At 44.7% G+C, this 17,514-nt stretch overlaps 2 protein-coding genes across 7 annotated transcripts in view; both read left to right on the forward strand.

Moving 5' to 3' along the window:
• LOC134634091 (serine/threonine-protein kinase Nek7-like) overlaps window positions 1-17,514 on the forward strand; it is a 214,400-nt gene that overhangs the window by 191,550 nt on the left and 5,336 nt on the right. For all 5 annotated transcript variants that reach the window (XM_063483158.1, XM_063483156.1, XM_063483157.1 and 2 more), the window contains 6 exons: window positions 643-783; window positions 1,431-1,493; window positions 3,748-3,858; window positions 6,564-6,672; window positions 7,575-7,673; window positions 11,625-11,719. In XM_063483158.1, the coding sequence (XP_063339228.1) occupies window positions 643-783; window positions 1,431-1,493; window positions 3,748-3,858; window positions 6,564-6,672; window positions 7,575-7,673; window positions 11,625-11,719 (618 nt within the window). The remainder of the gene's footprint in view (window positions 1-642; window positions 784-1,430; window positions 1,494-3,747; window positions 3,859-6,563; window positions 6,673-7,574; window positions 7,674-11,624; window positions 11,720-17,514) is intronic.
• Window positions 1-17,514, forward strand: part of LOC134634088 (NACHT, LRR and PYD domains-containing protein 12-like) — a 245,424-nt gene that overhangs the window by 98,528 nt on the left and 129,382 nt on the right. The gene's annotated exons all lie outside the window — the stretch shown is intronic.

Below are 17,514 nucleotides of genomic sequence, written 5' to 3' on the forward strand. Positions count from 1 at the left end.
TGAAGGAAGAGGATTTCGCGGGTGCCGTGAGATCAAACACAAACAGAAAAAACACTTGGATTAAATAATATGAAGCCTATATTTACGTGACTATTTTCCCCGTCCTCACTGGAAAATAGTTAACTTTGCTCTGCTCTGTTTTTGCTGCAGAACAGCGTGTTAGCCCCCTTAGATGTTGCAAGGTGTAAGTGCACGGTCTAATAAAATATCATGTTACTGTAGTAATAAAGCGTTACATTTGGCATACACTACATGAAACCGTTTTGCTACCTGCAAAAAGTTGAATTGATTAAATGAAGCGTTTAATGTGGCAGCTCTCCGGGGGATTTGTGCGTACGCGTGTAAATAACAGGAAGTAAAGATTTTCCTTAGCTAACAGTCTTCAGTGTGACTCTGTGAATGATTGTCCTTAAAGACCTTTGTGAGCATCTTTGGCAGCGTCTAACCCACATCCTCCAGCCCTCATCTTTTTTTATCTTTCAGTAATGCAGAGATGTTTCACTTCAGTGACAAATTAGTGGCAACAGCAAAAATCCTGCAAATACTTTGTTTTTATTTGTTTTTCTCTTATACAGAGAAAGAGAGAGAGTGTGCACGTGTTCATGGACTGATATATGCATGCGTTTTTCCTGCTTCCTCCAGAAACCGTTGCAGCCAGATATGGGCCATAATTCACTGGCTAACTTCCAGATTGAGAAGAAGATTGGACGCAGCCGGTTCAGCGAGGTGTACCGAGCGAGGTATCTGCTGGACAACACGTCCGTGGCCCTGAGGAAAATTCAGGTGAGGAGCGCAGCGACACATTTAGCCCGAGTTAAATCTGTCACGAGGCCAATGCTAATATATTCACACCAGCGGGTGTTTCGGTCCTTGAAGTTCACCTCAGCCATACACAGAGCATTTACAGTAGTAGAAGCTCACATATAAATACTGCTGCTGTTTCTGGACAAACACGGCTTGGCCACACTCGGTGAATTCGACTCGTCACTATGTAGAGAAATTAAAAAGAATGTAATTGTGAATGTGTTAGTGCCGCCAGAGCGGTCAGCATATTCAACAAAGTCACATTTGTGAGTTATTTGCCTGTGAAGTGCAATTTGACTTCACAGTGTGACTCTGCACTTGTGTGTATCTGCACTGGCAGTATCTGTGGTATTCACTGCCTTCTACACTCGCACACATTGATAAGAGGACACGTTGTGTACACACACACACACACCTCAGATATACGGGCTTGTTACTCAGATATGAAACACCTGTAGACACTCCAGCGCCACCCTCTAGATAACAGTAACCATGTTCTCTGTTTAGTGTTTTTTCCACCCTTAGTTTTCTACATCTCTCCATCTTACATTTGTTGAATATGTCATAACACCTCCTCTCTGTCCTCTCTCACCCTCTCTCTCTCCCCCCTTTTGATCTCTTAATAGATATTCGACTTGATGGATGCCAAAGCTCGGCAAGATTGCATCAAAGAGATAGATCTCGTTAAGGTAAAGAACCAGAGAAGAGGGAGACGGCGCCATGCGCTGCGCTCTGTTCTCTTAAGGTGCCTCAGCTGAGACCTTCTACCACATGAAAACAATTGATCTGCACCAGACGGCGTGGATCTGTGTGTGCGTGTGTTTCCTCGGATTGTTACAAATGCAGAGGGGTGTTGGAGCATTTGTGCACAAAAGTGAGAATGTGAATAAGTGTGTGTGTGTGTGTATTGCTTTCTCCTTGAGCATCTGTGTGTGTGTGTGTGTGTGTGTGTGTGTGTGCGTGTGCAGAGGTACAGCAGTGAAAGGTTGTTATGATGTCAGGTTTTTTTCCTGTGTTTTGTTTGATATCTATCAGATTATGCTGTTGGTGGACAGTTCAGTGGAGGAACATGTTATCAAACCTCACGTTTAATTCTCTACCATGTCATGATCCAATAAGGCAAAGGCAGCTGAAGCTCTTGTGCTATACTGTGCCATATTTGAACAATATGCCCGGGTCCACATGTGTTGCATATGTTATGTTTTGTTAATAAAACGAGCTACAGCTGTAAAATCAGTTTTATCTTGTTCTCTGTACGAGCAATAATATATTCTTTAAACATTAATATGTACTTTAAATGTGTTTAATCCATCCTTCTTCTAACGGACAAGCTAAAGTTGATTATTTTTACATTCGGTGAATTGGAAAACACGTTAGTGGAACGCAAACTATTCCTTTCTGCCGGAGAGGCCGAGTAAACGCCGATTCACATCTAAACGAACCGTTGTCATTCCTACCAGCTGCTTTCCTGTTGGCATCTAATTTCATTTATAATTCCGCTGTTACTTAATTTGCTAGCATGCTTAATTTTGTGCCATCACGTTACATCAGTCAGTGTCTCGTTCTTCTTTGGAGCACATCACCAGCTCAACAAATATCTCACATCGAGTCGTGCATGATTAAGTAATTACACACACCGGTGGGTCTCAGCCAGCATGTGTAATTACATAATCATGCGAGACTCTATGCGATATTTCCCAACGAATGGCTGTTGTATTGCAGTAAGGTCCCATCCATCATTTACATAAACATCTGCATGCGAACATATCTGTATCCTTCGCCTGGGGTTGAAGTTGTGGGAGAGGAGCGGGGCGAGGAGGGGAGGGAGAGCTTGTCATCGCTCCTCGGCTGTGCTACAGCGTGGAGCCGTGCAGAACTGCCACTCCGAGCCAAAAATACATCTGGCGAGAGAGGACAAGGGAGGGAGAAGGAAAGATGGAGACATGAGGAAGGGAGAACAAATGAGAGAGGGGAATGTGGAAGGATGCAGAGATGGAGTGGAGAGTATAGCGTACTGTACTGTACTGTGCTCCTCTCAGCATCATCCAGAGCATGAACATTTCTTTAATCACAGCACAGAAAGCAGAGCGGAGGACGCGTGTCACACCACTCCGTCTGTTCACATCACCGCCGCGACTCTTCGCACAGTGCCGCCGCTCCCCTTTCCCTCCCCCTCTGCTCCAACTCGGCTCACCGTGCCGCTCTCCTGTTCTTTCTTCCTTCCTCACCTTTGTTCTCGTTCCCTAGCTCTTCACCTTGCCCTGTCTCCATCACCCGCCTTGCTTGTCTGTGTCACTGTGTCATTTGCTTGTTCCTCTTCACTGCTCCTCCCCACTGCTCCTCCCCCCCTCCCCCCTTTCCCTCTTCTTGCTCTGGATGGATTTAAACTTTTTGTTTACTACAAGGAATGCTGTTCTTGCCTTATTGACCAACCAACAGGAAGGAATCTCAGCTGCAGCAGAGGCTGGGATGCTTGTTTTTCTGACTGCCAGCCGTGTCAGCTTGTCAGGCGTGTGTGTGTGTGTGTGTGTGCGTGTGTGTGTGTGTGTGTGTGTGTGTGTGTGTGTGTGTGTGTGTGTGTGTGTGTGTGTGTGTGTGTGTGTGTCTCACACATGAGTTGTTGTCATCAGAGACAGGGGGCTGTTGTGACATGTCAGCCAGCTTTGTCACACTTGGGGACTAAACCTTCTCATTAGGTCCACATGTATGAATCCCATGTACGGTTTAAACAGTCTTGTTTTAATTGGTGGTCAAAGTTCATGACACAAACCTGTGTTTGTTACGGTCAGGTTCATTTTATATAAATGGTGTAATAAGTTTGCAAGATGCCTGAGGAATGTGACCATGTCGGCTCTTAATGTGACAAGTGTCACCAGCAAGTCTTATTTTTGCTTTTTATGCTTCCTGAATGACACGTCTGTCTTTTTCTTTTTCCCCTGTCAGCAATTGAACCATCCCAATGTGATAAAATGCCACGCGTGTTTTATTGAGGACTATGAGCTGAACATAGTACTGGAGCTAGCAGATGCTGGAGACCTCTCTCGTATGATCAAGGTAAGAAAGTCTTTACAGCAGCTGCACGTCTATCAAAGACAGCAGGAAGAACAGCTGATTTGTGAAATATTTTGAACATTCAGCCCAGGAGCTGTTAAGGACACAGGCAGTGTGGTTCTTCAGATGCAGCAAAAATCCTGTAGTTTTATTTTCTCACGAGGGAGTGATGGTGCCAGCGCTGATTGTTTGTAGGTTTTTGGTTTTAAACGACTTTACTCGAAGACCCAAGTCACAAATACAGCAGCGACTCTTCACAGTGGTTTTTATAATTAGGAGCAGTTTCACCTTAAAGGTACAGTAATAGGATATTGTACTTTTAAATATACACTGATTAGTGTTTAGTTATACCTTCCAATAACTATTTGTGTTCTTATAAACTTAAAAAATACTGTATTTTTCGGCCCATAAGGCGCACCAGATTATAAGGCACATTAAGAGAAACAAGCGTTAGCGTTCATCCTCCAGCTTCACTGTGTTTATGTTATGCTAACATAGCTGCGTCGCTAGCCGTAGCACATCATTATATAGCAGCTAGCCCAACTTCAGTAACCCTACAAACATCACTGCTGTTTAGTTTTCTGTCTTCATTTATGTTGGAAGTGATAGCAGAGCTTTTAATAAATTTAATAATTTAATTTAATAAATTCTGTTTTCATGGATGCCTGGATGTTAAACTTAATTGTTACACCTGGTAAAGCAGCAACGCTGATCATTTTATTAAAGATGAAAGAATTTAGACAGTTTGTAACTCTCAGTGATGCCGCAGTGTTCGTTTAACTTTGGGACCAGAAGCGGACGGAGTTTAGGACCCAGATCACTCCGCGAGGCTCCTGACTACGGCAGCTGTAATGCTCCAACAATCCATCAAGCGGTGCGGCTTCGTAGCTTAGCAAAGTCGTACTAAAACATTTTTGACAGATTTTCCAGCGCCGTGTAGCACATAAAATCGGTTCGAGGTCAGTAAGCACAACCAGAATTCGTACATGAGGCGCACTGTCGATTTTTGAGAAAATTAAGGATTTTAAGTGCCCCCATTGACATCAAACGGTCCTCTGATATGGCAAAGAAAGAATGGCTCCTCACTGAGGCTTTGTTTGGATGTAGGCCAAGGTCTATCCCTCCCTCTCTCCTTCCATCCATCTCTATCCTTCCTTTCTTCCACACCTTAATTTTCTGCATCTCTCACCCTCACCTGCATCGTTTCCTTCACTGGCTCCCATCGTTAGACTGTTTACACTCTCACATCTTTCATTTCCTCTTTTTTAAAATCTCTTTTTATATTCTGCAATAATTAACAGCCCTATCCTGTGACTTGCTTCTTCTTCACTGACGATCAAATTCTTCTGTGTGGCAAAAACACAGAAACGGTCAGGATGCACAGATTGCATAATGCAGCGATATCAAACATCAGACGTTTGGCTCGCTGAAATTGTTCATGTTGACTGATTTTAACAAGATTATTGTCGCAGTGTCGGGGGCATATTTTTAGTTGTAGCATGATTTCCACTTTATGTTTGCTAAATGTTTCAGATGAAATGCGATGAAGACGGGAACGACCTTAAAACTGCAGCTTGTTACTAAATAAAGAGCCCAGCCTAAAGCTGGGTCTAACTGTGTAAACAGAAAACATTTGAGTAAATGTTTACAAACAGAAAATAAGGAAACAAAAAATGTTTATTGATGATCATTTTAAGCATTGCTGTTGCCATTGGCCCTGAAGTTTAGAATTGTTTATTGTAACAACTTTAAAAGTAGCCACTTTTGTTACTATTTGTTCTCCTTTCATCTCAGGAAAACAATAAAGTTTCCCGGCATCATTAAATTTGGTCTGATTTGAAGCAGAGCAGCGACAGCCAGTGCCACGGGCCGATACAGTCAATTTCCACTAGTATTACTCAATCATCATCTACATCATACATGTACATTCCTGTTTCAATTACATATGTTATTAACCTTTGGTGGTGTGTGAGCAGTGCATCAGCGTTTCAGGCAGGTAACTTACTGGAGCGTTCCACTTGGAATTTTTCTAAATAATGCGTTCTAAATACTTAATTCTCGTGTGCACGCCTCTCATTCAGGCGAGCATACAAGCCAGGCTTTTTTTTTTCCACCCTGCAAATGGAGCCACCCCATAAAACTCTGATGTCAGACACACTTTATGCATTTGGTTAGTCTGCACTGCTGTTTGAGGAGGAGCTCCTATCATCAGTTCTTAGTTTCAGCCATCGTAGATCAATAAGCTCTGTCATCACGAGGCCTTTTCTTGACAGGGACCAGTTTGATGAATGAGAACACTCGGCTCTCCGGAAATAAATAAATAAACTTTTTAAACTACTGGAGCCACCGTGCCACAGAAAGCTGCACCTAACAAAAGTGCTGCGTGCCAGATGGGAGAGTTTTAGATGGTACCACAAATTTCTTCTGCCTCTCTCTGAGGATGCATGTGCTTTCTATTGTAGACCATAGAGAAAATGAGACGGAGCTCGGTTAAGCAAAGGGACAGACCTAGAGGAGAGTCTGGGTCGCATTAGGAGCGGAGTCGCAGAGAACGGGAGCGATACTGTACAAAGACACACACTTGTATTCTGTGCCACACGGGACATTTTCCATTTATAATAAAAATGTTTTGTTTGTTCCTTCCTTCACTTGTATGTCATTTTTACTTTGATGTCCTGATTGTGTGTGTGTGTGTATTTACTTTACAGCACTTTAAGAAGCAGAGAAGGGATATCCCAGAGAGAACAGTGTGGAAGTACTTTGTTCAGCTCTGCAGTGCGCTTGAACATATGCACTCTCGGAGAGTTATGCACAGAGGTATGCACACAAGCCACGCTCTTATTAACACAAACAATTAGAGGACTTTTTCATTCATTAGAAGTCTTGGAAAATCCCTTAAATTTGTCTTTTATTTGATTTTGGGGGATTCTTGAATATTTAAGATTACTTACAAATTTGTGTGCACGGATCTGCTCTCAGCACGGGAGTGACAAGAAATGGACTGGATTTAACTACGAGACCCAGTAGAGCTCATATAAAATCTGATGTAATGCTGAGTGTATTATTACACAACATAATATAAGGAAAAAGAACTTATGAGTAGTTTGCGGCACTGGCTGTCAGTAGGTTTCCCAGACGTGGACTAAGTCTAGTCCAAGACTAAAAGAAACATTCAGTGAAGACGTCCTCTTAAAAACAGTTTATGGTCTCTAACTGTTAGTAAGTTGGATCCACGTCTGGCAACGTGAGCTGTTCAAGTATTTTTAGTAGCTCGCTAAACTGAAGTGAGAATGCTGAAAAATGTTGGAAAATGTTCAGTGTTTTTCCGTAAAGGTGCTTTTTAGTTCAAAGTCAGTGTGCTTAAAGTGAATTTTCTTTAGTGTGAATGACCATGTTTCATAAGGCGGGGGCTTAAGTGTTTCAATAGGGCCCAGTCAAGTCGAGTCCTGGATTCACATGCATAGGCTCCACACACACACACACACACACACACACACACACACACACACACACACACACACACACACACACACACACACACACAGGTGATGTACTTCCGTTTGGACTGACTTTGATTAGGGCTTAGGGACACTAATGAACCCTGAGCTCTGAGCTTTAATGACCACTTAGCAGAGACGGCCTATTGAAAAGCCGCTTACAGTTATACGGGAGTAGTAAAGTAGTAAAAAACTCAGCTGTCACTTTTCCTTCACTTTCAGATATAAAGCCAGCCAACGTATTCATCACAGCTACTGGAGTAGTTAAGCTAGGAGACTTGGGACTGGGGCCATTTAAAACAATTGTTGCTGGCTTGCATGGTAAGTTATAGCACTCTGTACATATGTGGATTCACCAACAACCCCCCACTGCTCAGTAATCTCCCAGTGTTGGATGTGTTTCATTAGGCAGCTCAGAGCCATGTGTCATGTAGTCATTCTGCCTGCGCCGTTCTGCGCCCGGCACCTCCGCTGGCCACTTAGCTGCTTCCTGTTACCTTGACCTTTAACCCTGACACAGATGAAAACTGAGGCTGGCGACACAGAGGTCCGATTGAGACTGCGCCGCTTTACAATCGCGGTTATTGTAGAGTTGATGGGTGTGTTTGTCACAGAGGAAATAAAACCGCGTTATTTTTGTTTAAGGAAGAGAGAACTGTCATTGAAGCCCTGCAGTAATTAAGTCTTTGTCCATTTGGTTAATTTTAAAATGTGACATATTACATACACACATGACTTGCAGTCAGTGCAATAGTTTTTATTGTTAAGGAACAGCACGGTGTTAGGATGACCTGACGGCCAAGTAGTTTGGTTTTTAGCACAAAAACGGTGCTTTGCATTCAAGTTATTAGTTTTCTGCACTGTTTGGTGTTTTTAGTCCGTCTCCTCTTTGTGTGTAATAGACTTCATGAACAGATGCGTCACTATTTTAAATCTTGAACATGTCAACAGGAGTGAGGACAGAGCATTGTGCTGATTGTGTTTAATAAAGTCTCTATATTTTAGTATAGACACAGAGGCATGCTGGCAATCTTCCCCAAGTAAGAAAAAAATGATCAAATTCTCTTTTTTAGAATAATTATTGGTTAAAATTCATACAAAATTCCCATTTTTTGTTGTTGTGTTTAAACGCAGCATCTTAGCAACAGCACATACAAATAAGCGACGGCTGCTTATTTCATGCAAATGATTTTTGATATTTTGTTGGGTGTTTTAGAAATATAGCCCAGAAACTGCACATGTGCATACCTTTGTTGTGCTTGTCTGTCCTTTTTCTGCATGTTCTGTATTAAAATGGTCAAGTGATGTGTTGCACTGCTTTATTAAAATAGTCGAGCACCCAGAAAAATATAATAAAACGTGTTACTGATCATTGATGGGACTCGGTAACACTGGTTATAACTTGGCCTTTCTGCGGTACGTGAAGGTGCTATCCAGTATCCTCTGGGCAATTTCAGATACTTCATAGATTGGAAAAAGTAGGAAAAAAAGAATTCCTTGGACAAATATAAGTACTGCCGTTCACACCGTCTCACTTCCCTATGTCAGACTGTTATTACCACAAACAGCGTGCTATTCTCAGCCTCGTACAGCAGCAGCTCAGCCTTTGAGAAAGTGTGAATCACATGATCAAGTCAACAGAAGCCCTATCAGCTAAGCATCCTGCAGTGCCTGCAGAGCGGGGTGAAAGCGTCTGTGATTGCTCATTAAACGCTGAGTCCACAGCGCCCTCTTTAGGCCGACAGAGGACAAGCAGAGGGGTCAACTTGAATACCCCCGTCATTAAACCAAAACAAAACACAAGGAGCAAGATACAGTCCAGAGATACATGAATAATTCAAAACAAATTACACAGGGTCAAACCATGAGCCCACATATCAAAAAGTTCAGGGAGCTGACCACTCAAAAATCCAAAGACCCAGTTCTGGGCTGGCTGCTGGAAGGCAGCAGCGGCGACAGAGCAGTTCCGGAGGTTGGCCACTGCTGCAGGCGGCGTGGATGACGCTGCTGCTGCAGGCGGCGTGGATGAAGCTGCTGCTGCAGGCGGCGGAGCAGGTGGTGGCTGAACGGTCTCCCCGAAACCGTCAGCAGACATGGGGATGTGCTGGCTGGGTCCTCCAAGACCCCAGCTGATGAGGCTTGAGGCTGGACGGGCTCCTCGGGCCCTCCAGCGGAGACAGAGGGCTGGGCAGGCTCTCCAGAACCCCCAGCGGATGAGGTAGATGCAGGGCCAGAGGTCATTGAGACCCCTAATGTGTGGTTGACCAGGTGGGTGAATATGTAACTGACTAGGGAACTGAACTGCCACGGGGAACTGAACCGGCAAATGAGCTATGGACTGAAACAACGTTTGTAGTAAGTCTGGTTGCGGTAGTGGCTGAGCTACGGGTAACGGGGCTGAATACTGAACTGAGGGCGACTGAATTTGAGATGAAAGTGGTGGTGGAGTTAGCCACTGGGCTTCAGGCCGGGCGGCTAACTGGGCTACAGGCCGGGCGGCTAACTGGGCTACAGGTGGCTGCTGAGCAGGAAACACTGGAAACTTAGCTGAAGGTGGCTATTGGGCCGCTAACTGAGCTGAGGACTGAAACCCACCAGGTCACAAACACAAAAGCCGTTCGCTTTCATTTCAGTTCCCACAGACTTCAAATCTAATGCCCCCTCTGTAATAGTTTTATTAAATGCAATTACATGATTCGTGCAGAATAGCCCCGCACGCCAGCGTAAGAGAACGCTAAGCGCGTGCAGTGACGACAGTTACGTTTTCACGCAGGCTGACGTTTCTCCCGAGTTCTTTCCACTCCAGAGCTGTTCCCGCCCTCCCAGCTTCCCTCAGCTGTTTGTGTGTATTTTCAACTCAACAAGTCCATAAAAACTCTTCCTCCTGGCTCTGCACGTTTCCCGTGTCACGTTTTGTTTATGTGCTTGGGGCAAGACTGATCAGGTTTGGATCAAACAAACAAAGAAGAAACACCACTCCATTTAATTAATACTTTTTTGTGTGTTTCGGAGCCATAAAAACACTCCTGTAATGATTTCAGTCAGTCTGTAACGTCAAGTAATGTTTAAGATTTCATTCTTTTGGTTACACCTTAGAATAGTTGGGTTGTTTTGGCTTCACTAAATCAAACAATTGGGATAGAGAGCAGGATAAGAAAACAGTGCTTCTGCAGTCTTGTTTTAGGATCAGAGCAGCCTGTTGCAATAAATAAATGTTCTTTATCTTATTGATGCTCCTTAACAAAAATCAGAGGGTTCAGATCTCCAACATCTAGAGCCCGTTTGACTTTCTTCTGATCTCAGTGGATTTTCTGAGTGATGACATTATTTTCTAAGAGGATTCATGACTCAGCAGGCAGCGTTTTTGTTTAACTGTAGTGATGTTATTCTGAAGCGCCGTCGTCACATTAGTTACAACGCTAACGCTAAAATCACGCTTTGCAGAGGTCTGCCGAAATCTGGAAACATCGATTACAGTGCGTGAATTGACTTTTAAGTCGATAAAGTTAAAAACTGACCATTGAAATAATAAAGCATGATACAAAATAACCCCTTAGTGTCAGGTTAATAATCAGCATGGAGCCTAAAAAGCATTCAAGCTAATGTTGATTATTATTGAGCATATTTAGCTGTTATGTTTATATTTAACTTTATTTGACTTGGTAGATTTTTACATGGGAAATCACAATAAACAGAAAGCAGATAAAAAAAATCAAAGCTCGCCATCAAACTCATCCTGCAGAGTGTATGCCGCGCTGCGGTTCCTCGTTGTGTCCAGTTGGGCGACGGTCTGATTTTTTGGAGCGCTGCCATTCGCTGTGGCAGTTTGGGATTCTTGAGTTTCAAAACCAGAAACGGGCCCAGCGCTCCCCGGGCGTATCCTCTGACTGCTGTTTCAGATCATTACGGAGCCCCAGTAATCAAAAGTGATTGATAAATGGTTTTTTTGTGTGTGTGTGTGTGTGTGTGTGTGTGTGTGTGTGTGTGTGTGTGTGTGTGTGTACACAGCTTTGTGTTGTCTTGAACTTGCATGCACGGTCTTGGTATGTGTGCTGATATGTGACCTCACATCCAAGCTTATTTAAAAATGACACAGACGACACACTTTGGTACAGAAACATGTTGAACCTCCAACCCTGTGTGAGCCGTGTGGGTGTTGTTGTTGATGTGGAGGAAAAACAGGTTTGCAAAATGTTAACGCTCATTTTGTTTTTGTCCTGTTTCCTGTTTCGTCCATTTCTCTTCCCCCTCCCTCCTCCCACCGTGTTCCAGTGGATATTCCTTACTACATGTCACCGGAGAGGATGCATGAAAACGGCTACAACTTCAAATCTGAAATCTGGTCGCTAGGATGCCTGCTCTATGAGGTAAACTGGGAACGTGTGCACACACTGTCACCTCGCACTCGACGGTAGGAGTGACACGAGAACACACGGGCTGACACGTGTAAACAACCCGTTCTCATCCATCGTCGTGCATGAAGATATGTACACACAAGTAGTAATGGGAAAAATACAAACATGCACACTTTGTTAGTGATATTATCTTCTAGATGTTCTGTCGCCGTTGTTTTCCTCTCCTCTGATCGCGGCTCGTCTCCGGCCTCGCAGTCTGCTCTGTAGACCTGCTAAACATTGAAAGTCTGCTGAGTGAAGGGAACTGACATGGCCATGTGTTTTAGATGAAGCTTTCCGGTGACACTGACTAGTTTGATTAGTCGGGAGCAAACCACCACAGGGCGCTGCTGTAGACCACACTGAGTGGAGACAAGCCCAGGAGGAGCACACACAGAGGGAACAAAGGGAAAGGAGTGAGGAGCAGAACGATGATAGACACGGATGATAGCAGTCAATCTGACATCGCAGCTCGCCGGCGTTCCCGTGCAGCGCGCGCACGCAGACACACACGGCCGGGCACAAAGTCAGAAACACACTGCGGGCTGAGGAAATGCCCACGTTTTCCTCCCCTCGTCTCTCCCAACTCCCCTGAGCTGCTGATCATTTGGGCTGCATTTCAACGCACCAGTGACTACACCTTCTCTAAAGCGCCTCAGGCACAGAGGTGGAGAACGCGTAAGGAAGAAGTTTGAGCTCAGCTTGCAGGTCATGGTTGCTCAGAGACCACAGTCCTTCATGCTAATTAGCTCCCCACAATGCACTGCGGCAGTGCACGTCTGTGGTTGGTTGAAGGATGTGGACGCTGTAGGTCACATTCAGTGTTTCTGTGCGTTTGTCTGATTGCTTGCACGGAAGCCGCTCCTGTTACTGTTAAGAAAACAGCTGGGCTGCATAGGATCTACATCAGTCCCAGCCTTTACTCTTTACACACAACTTTGGTGTTACGGTAACATTTTCCAACTGGCCGCTGTCTGTCCATTTGTTAAAACTTTCATCATGTGCTGCATCCCAGGCATTGATTGTTTTCCAGTTTTAGCCGGCACACAGCACTTTGATCTTTCATGCATTTCACTGGCGTCACAGTCTAGACTAAATACAGAGAAAGTAAGATGGAGACCAGAGATGAGGAGAATCTGGGAGTGAGCTCGAGAGCAAAAGTGAAAAATGGATGAGACTGTTTCTCTTTGAGTAAGCCAGAAGGCAAGGAAGAAAGATGGAGGGTGAAAAAGTTTAGAATCTATATATGAACAATATAGGAAGCTGGAGAAGGGTGAGGGAATAGGCAGAAGGAGTCATAAGAGTGAATGAAAAGAGGGGAGATGGAAGGTTTGGGAGCAGAGGGGAAGAAGTGAAAGAGGAAAAAAGCGAGAGCGGGGTTATAGATTGCTGGAGCGAGGAGAAAGATGGGGGGTGCTCATTCAGAGAGAAAGTACTGCAGGTACAAGAGCAAAGACAGAACTCCAGCCATCAGGTCAAGGTGAGCCATGCAAGGTGCCTGTGGAGATAAAGATTTTACAAGCTTATTGTTACCAGAGCAGCGCTCACCACGCCATGCATATTCTCTTTGAAGAGCAGTCTCTCGCCTTGCACTTTTCTTACTGAGAGGGCTCCACGGTGCATTCGTTGTCAGGAAACTTGCCTCTCTCCAAAACTCTCTTCTCCATTCCTCTTTGCTCACATCTTCAGCTTTCTCCCTTCCTTTTCCTCACTTAACCTTCAGGCATAAGGAATTCACACAGAAATCCACGCCTGATCCCTTCGGTGCTCATTGATTTCAGTACAATAGGAGTCGAGGATCGCGCTGGTTTTTGAGCGCGTGCGTCCGCGAGCGTGCGTGCGTTTGTAACCCCGGGAGTTTGAGAGAGCCTGCGTTTTTCATCCTTGTGCCTGGGGGTTAAGTTCGGGTCCAGGGGGCCGCACGTCAATACCTGGTCATTGTATCTGCGTCCGTCTTCATCTCCCATTCTGTTTGATCCCCTTCTTGTTGTGTCCAACTTCATTACATCATCTGGCCCCGCCCCGCGCCCTCCGCCCAAACCGTCGACACCGCCGTAAACGGGGACGCTCAGCTGGGTTGTCTCCCACGGCGACATGGTCACATGGTTGCAGGGCAGGCAATGAGACTGCTGTCTGCTAGCGCTCGTTACAGTCGAAACCACCTCATACTTGAATCAGTACGACTCACACACACTCACACACACACACACACACACACACACACACACACACACACACACACACACACACTCACACACACACACACACACACACACACACACACACTCACACATGTCTGGTTTGCTATCCTCGTGGGGACATCCCATTGACATAATGCTTTCCCTAGCCCCTTACCCTAACCCTAACCATTAAAAATGAATGCCTAACCCTAACCCTTACCCTAAACCTAACCATAACCTAATTGTAACCCTGACAGTAAAACCGCATTTTGAGTGTGAAAATTGCTTTCAACCCCGAGGGGACCTGGATTTTGGTCCCCACGGTGCAGAAAGTCCCCACCAGGATAGTAAAAGTCAGATTTTGGTCCCCACCAGGATAGTACGAACCCGTACACACACACACACACTCACACACACACACACACACACACATGTCTGGTTTGCTATCCTCGTGGGGACATCCCATTGACATAATGCTTTCCCTAGCCCCTTACCCTAACCCTAACCATTAAAAATGAATGCCTAACCCTAACCCTTACCCTAAACCTAACCATAACCTAATTGTAACCCTGACAGTAAAACCGCATTTTGAGTGTGAAAATTGCTTTCAACCCCGAGGGGACCTGGATTTTGGTCCCCACGGTGCAGAAAGTCCCCACCAGGATAGTAAAAGTCAGATTTTGGTCCCCACCAGGATAGTACGAACCCGTACACACACACACACACACACACTCACACACACACACACACACACACACACACACACACGCTCACACACACTCACACACACACACACACACACACACACTCACACACACACACACACACACTCACACACACACGCTCACACACACTCACACACACACACACACACACACACACACGCTCACACACACACACACACACACTCACACACACACACACACTCACACACACACACACACACACACACACTCACAGACACACACACACACACACACTTGTGTCTAAAGGCAGGCCTGACATTGTGATGTGAAACCAAACTAGTGCTGCAGGCGTGTAGGTGCATATGTGAGAAAGAGACAGGATGAAAACACAAATATAGGTTTTTATTTTGATAGGATTTATGGTTCTTATGCAGCAGACTTTATGGTGTATTTTTATTTATAACTGAGGATTTGTGAGGAGCTCTTTAGTCCCAGGCCGTAAAGGCTCGAGGGATGTAGGTGGTTGGGAGGTGGGAGACGGGAGTCTCACGCAGCTCCTTTAATTGGCGTACAGGGAGAGGAGCTGGAGAGCAAGCGTGTGAGATCAATGTTAATTAAACTGGAAGGCCCTATGCAGACCTTTCAGGGAGGGATGCTACCTATACATGACCTGACCAAATGCAGAGCAGAGAACGAAGTGGGAGCGTTTGACGTGAGGCTGTTCTGATAGTCATTACTTTAGGATAGACTTTGAAACAGCTGCTTGAGGGTTACGAGTTGGTTTAGAGTTAGGATATAAATCAGCTAAGGTGGTGGTTTGCATTGGGGTTTCCCTGTGAAGCCGTGATGTTACATTTCAGGACGAGGGGCTGGGAAGTGTATCATGTCAGCGATGGTCCTCACAAATATAGAAGCACAAACCTACGTGTGCATGTGTTCTGCCACCCGCAGCTCACACCCTCAGACAGACAGCAGGCATGCGTGTGCATTGTATGTCTCTCGAATATCAATGAAGCATACACACATACACACACAATCGCGCACACACACCGGGGGCTCAGGGGTCAGAGAGTGAGTCAATCATCTAAACCGTTGCGACGACACAGTCTGAAAAAAGGAGTGAGTGAGTGTTTGTGTGTGTGTGTGTGTGTGTGTGTGGGTATGCATCTTTATGGTGTGTGTGTGTGTGTGTGTGTGTGTGAGAGCAGGGGGCCGGCAGCTGTCAGGGGCTAGGAGCAGCAGGCACTAATGAAGCAGATGAATAGTGCAAAAACTCCCAAATACAAACAGGACAGTTGACATTTTTCATCTGTCAAAAGCAGAAGATGCATGAAAATACGACGGGGTCTTGTTTAACCCTTCACATGCTGCTGTGTGGAGTGGAGCTTCTCCTTTTTTCTCCCTTTCTCTCCCTCAGTCTCACTCGCTAATTGGGGAATCTGGATTTTTGGAAACCGCTAATTCTTACATGGATACCTCAAAATATAAAACCTGAACATGGACAGAAACGTGTATTTTTACTTGTAGAAATGAATCGAGAAATGATGATGATCTTTGTCAACAAAAAGTCTTTTTTTTTTTTGTATTTTCTTTTCTTTCGTTCGTTTGTTTTGTTGTTGTTTTTGTAACATGGGAGTGAGCAGAGCCAGACTGCGCCTAACACTGCGAGCTTTGGCATTTTCAAGTATCGACTGTGGTTATTCAAAAGTGATTGGATTGTGAAATGAAAAGGCAAGATGTCCACTGACCTTGGTGGCAAATGACTCATAGGTTCAGCAGCCTTGTTGGGCAGATGATTTATTTACAAGCTGCAATGAATGACTAATTAGATGGTCATTTAATTGCAGGTAGTGAGGTGTTGTTTATGGAAATGCATTTTAAATAAGGGTCCATCAATAGCTATAGCATACTGGGTAATTAACATGTTGGACTAATAATACCTTAACTTGTTGCCACCTGTGTTAATGGCTTTTTAAATGTAGTACGATGTGTGTGTGTGTGTGTTAAATGTGGAGCACCATCTATGTGGGAAGGTGCTTCTGTGCAAATGTCCACCAATATTACTTGTTTTTGTTGATTCCACGCGTGTGCTAACCATCAGCTGTGTAACATTTAGCATCCTCCAGTCGTTCTCGAGTCCTGCGAGCGTGCACACGGCTGCTTCTCCTCGCCTTGGTAACGACAGGATCAGGTTTTAATTGTGACTTTGTTAATAACAGAAGTGCATCATTGATGACGTGCATGAATATTCAGCACTGTCAGCTGCTGGTCTTGCAGTAGAGGCAGAGAGGTGTTCAAAGACAACAGAGGGAGATTCTCTTTCACTGAATGTGTTTTGTGAGCATGAACAGGATTCATGTAATAAGTAACACGACTGTAAACTCTGCTGCTGTCATCCTGATTTCCCACCGCGGGCTCGGACAGCCGAGATCTGGCTGATGGGAAACGATGTCTTTTGTCTTTCATTGAAGGCAGCCATGATTAAGCCAGCTACTTTTTATTGGTGCATTAGAAACACCAGCGCACACGAGGCAAGACTGTGTTTTTGTCTCTGCAGCGCTCGACTGTACGTGTTAGCTGATGAAGAGAGAAAAATAGTCTGTGAGGAAGCTGAAATAATCTAATGAGTTTGTGTGTGACACTAGATGGCCTCTTTATTCTTTACCTCAAACACTTCCTCCTTTTTCTTTGTCGGTCCGATTCACACAGACATAATTTTCTCTGCAGCTTCTCATTTTGCTGAAGCTGGTGTATTCTCACTAACCTGCTGTACTCTGTGTGGAAGCTTTGCATTTGGATTCACGTATGGAGACTTTGTTCTCATCTGTTTTCACACTACCAATTAGCAGATTGTCAAACACACACTGTACTTTCTCCAAGGGACACCTGAGAAATGCTTCAA

This window comes from Pelmatolapia mariae, linkage group LG9 (genome assembly GCF_036321145.2).
Source record: "Pelmatolapia mariae isolate MD_Pm_ZW linkage group LG9, Pm_UMD_F_2, whole genome shotgun sequence".
Lineage (NCBI taxonomy): Eukaryota > Metazoa > Chordata > Actinopteri > Cichliformes > Cichlidae > Pelmatolapia > Pelmatolapia mariae.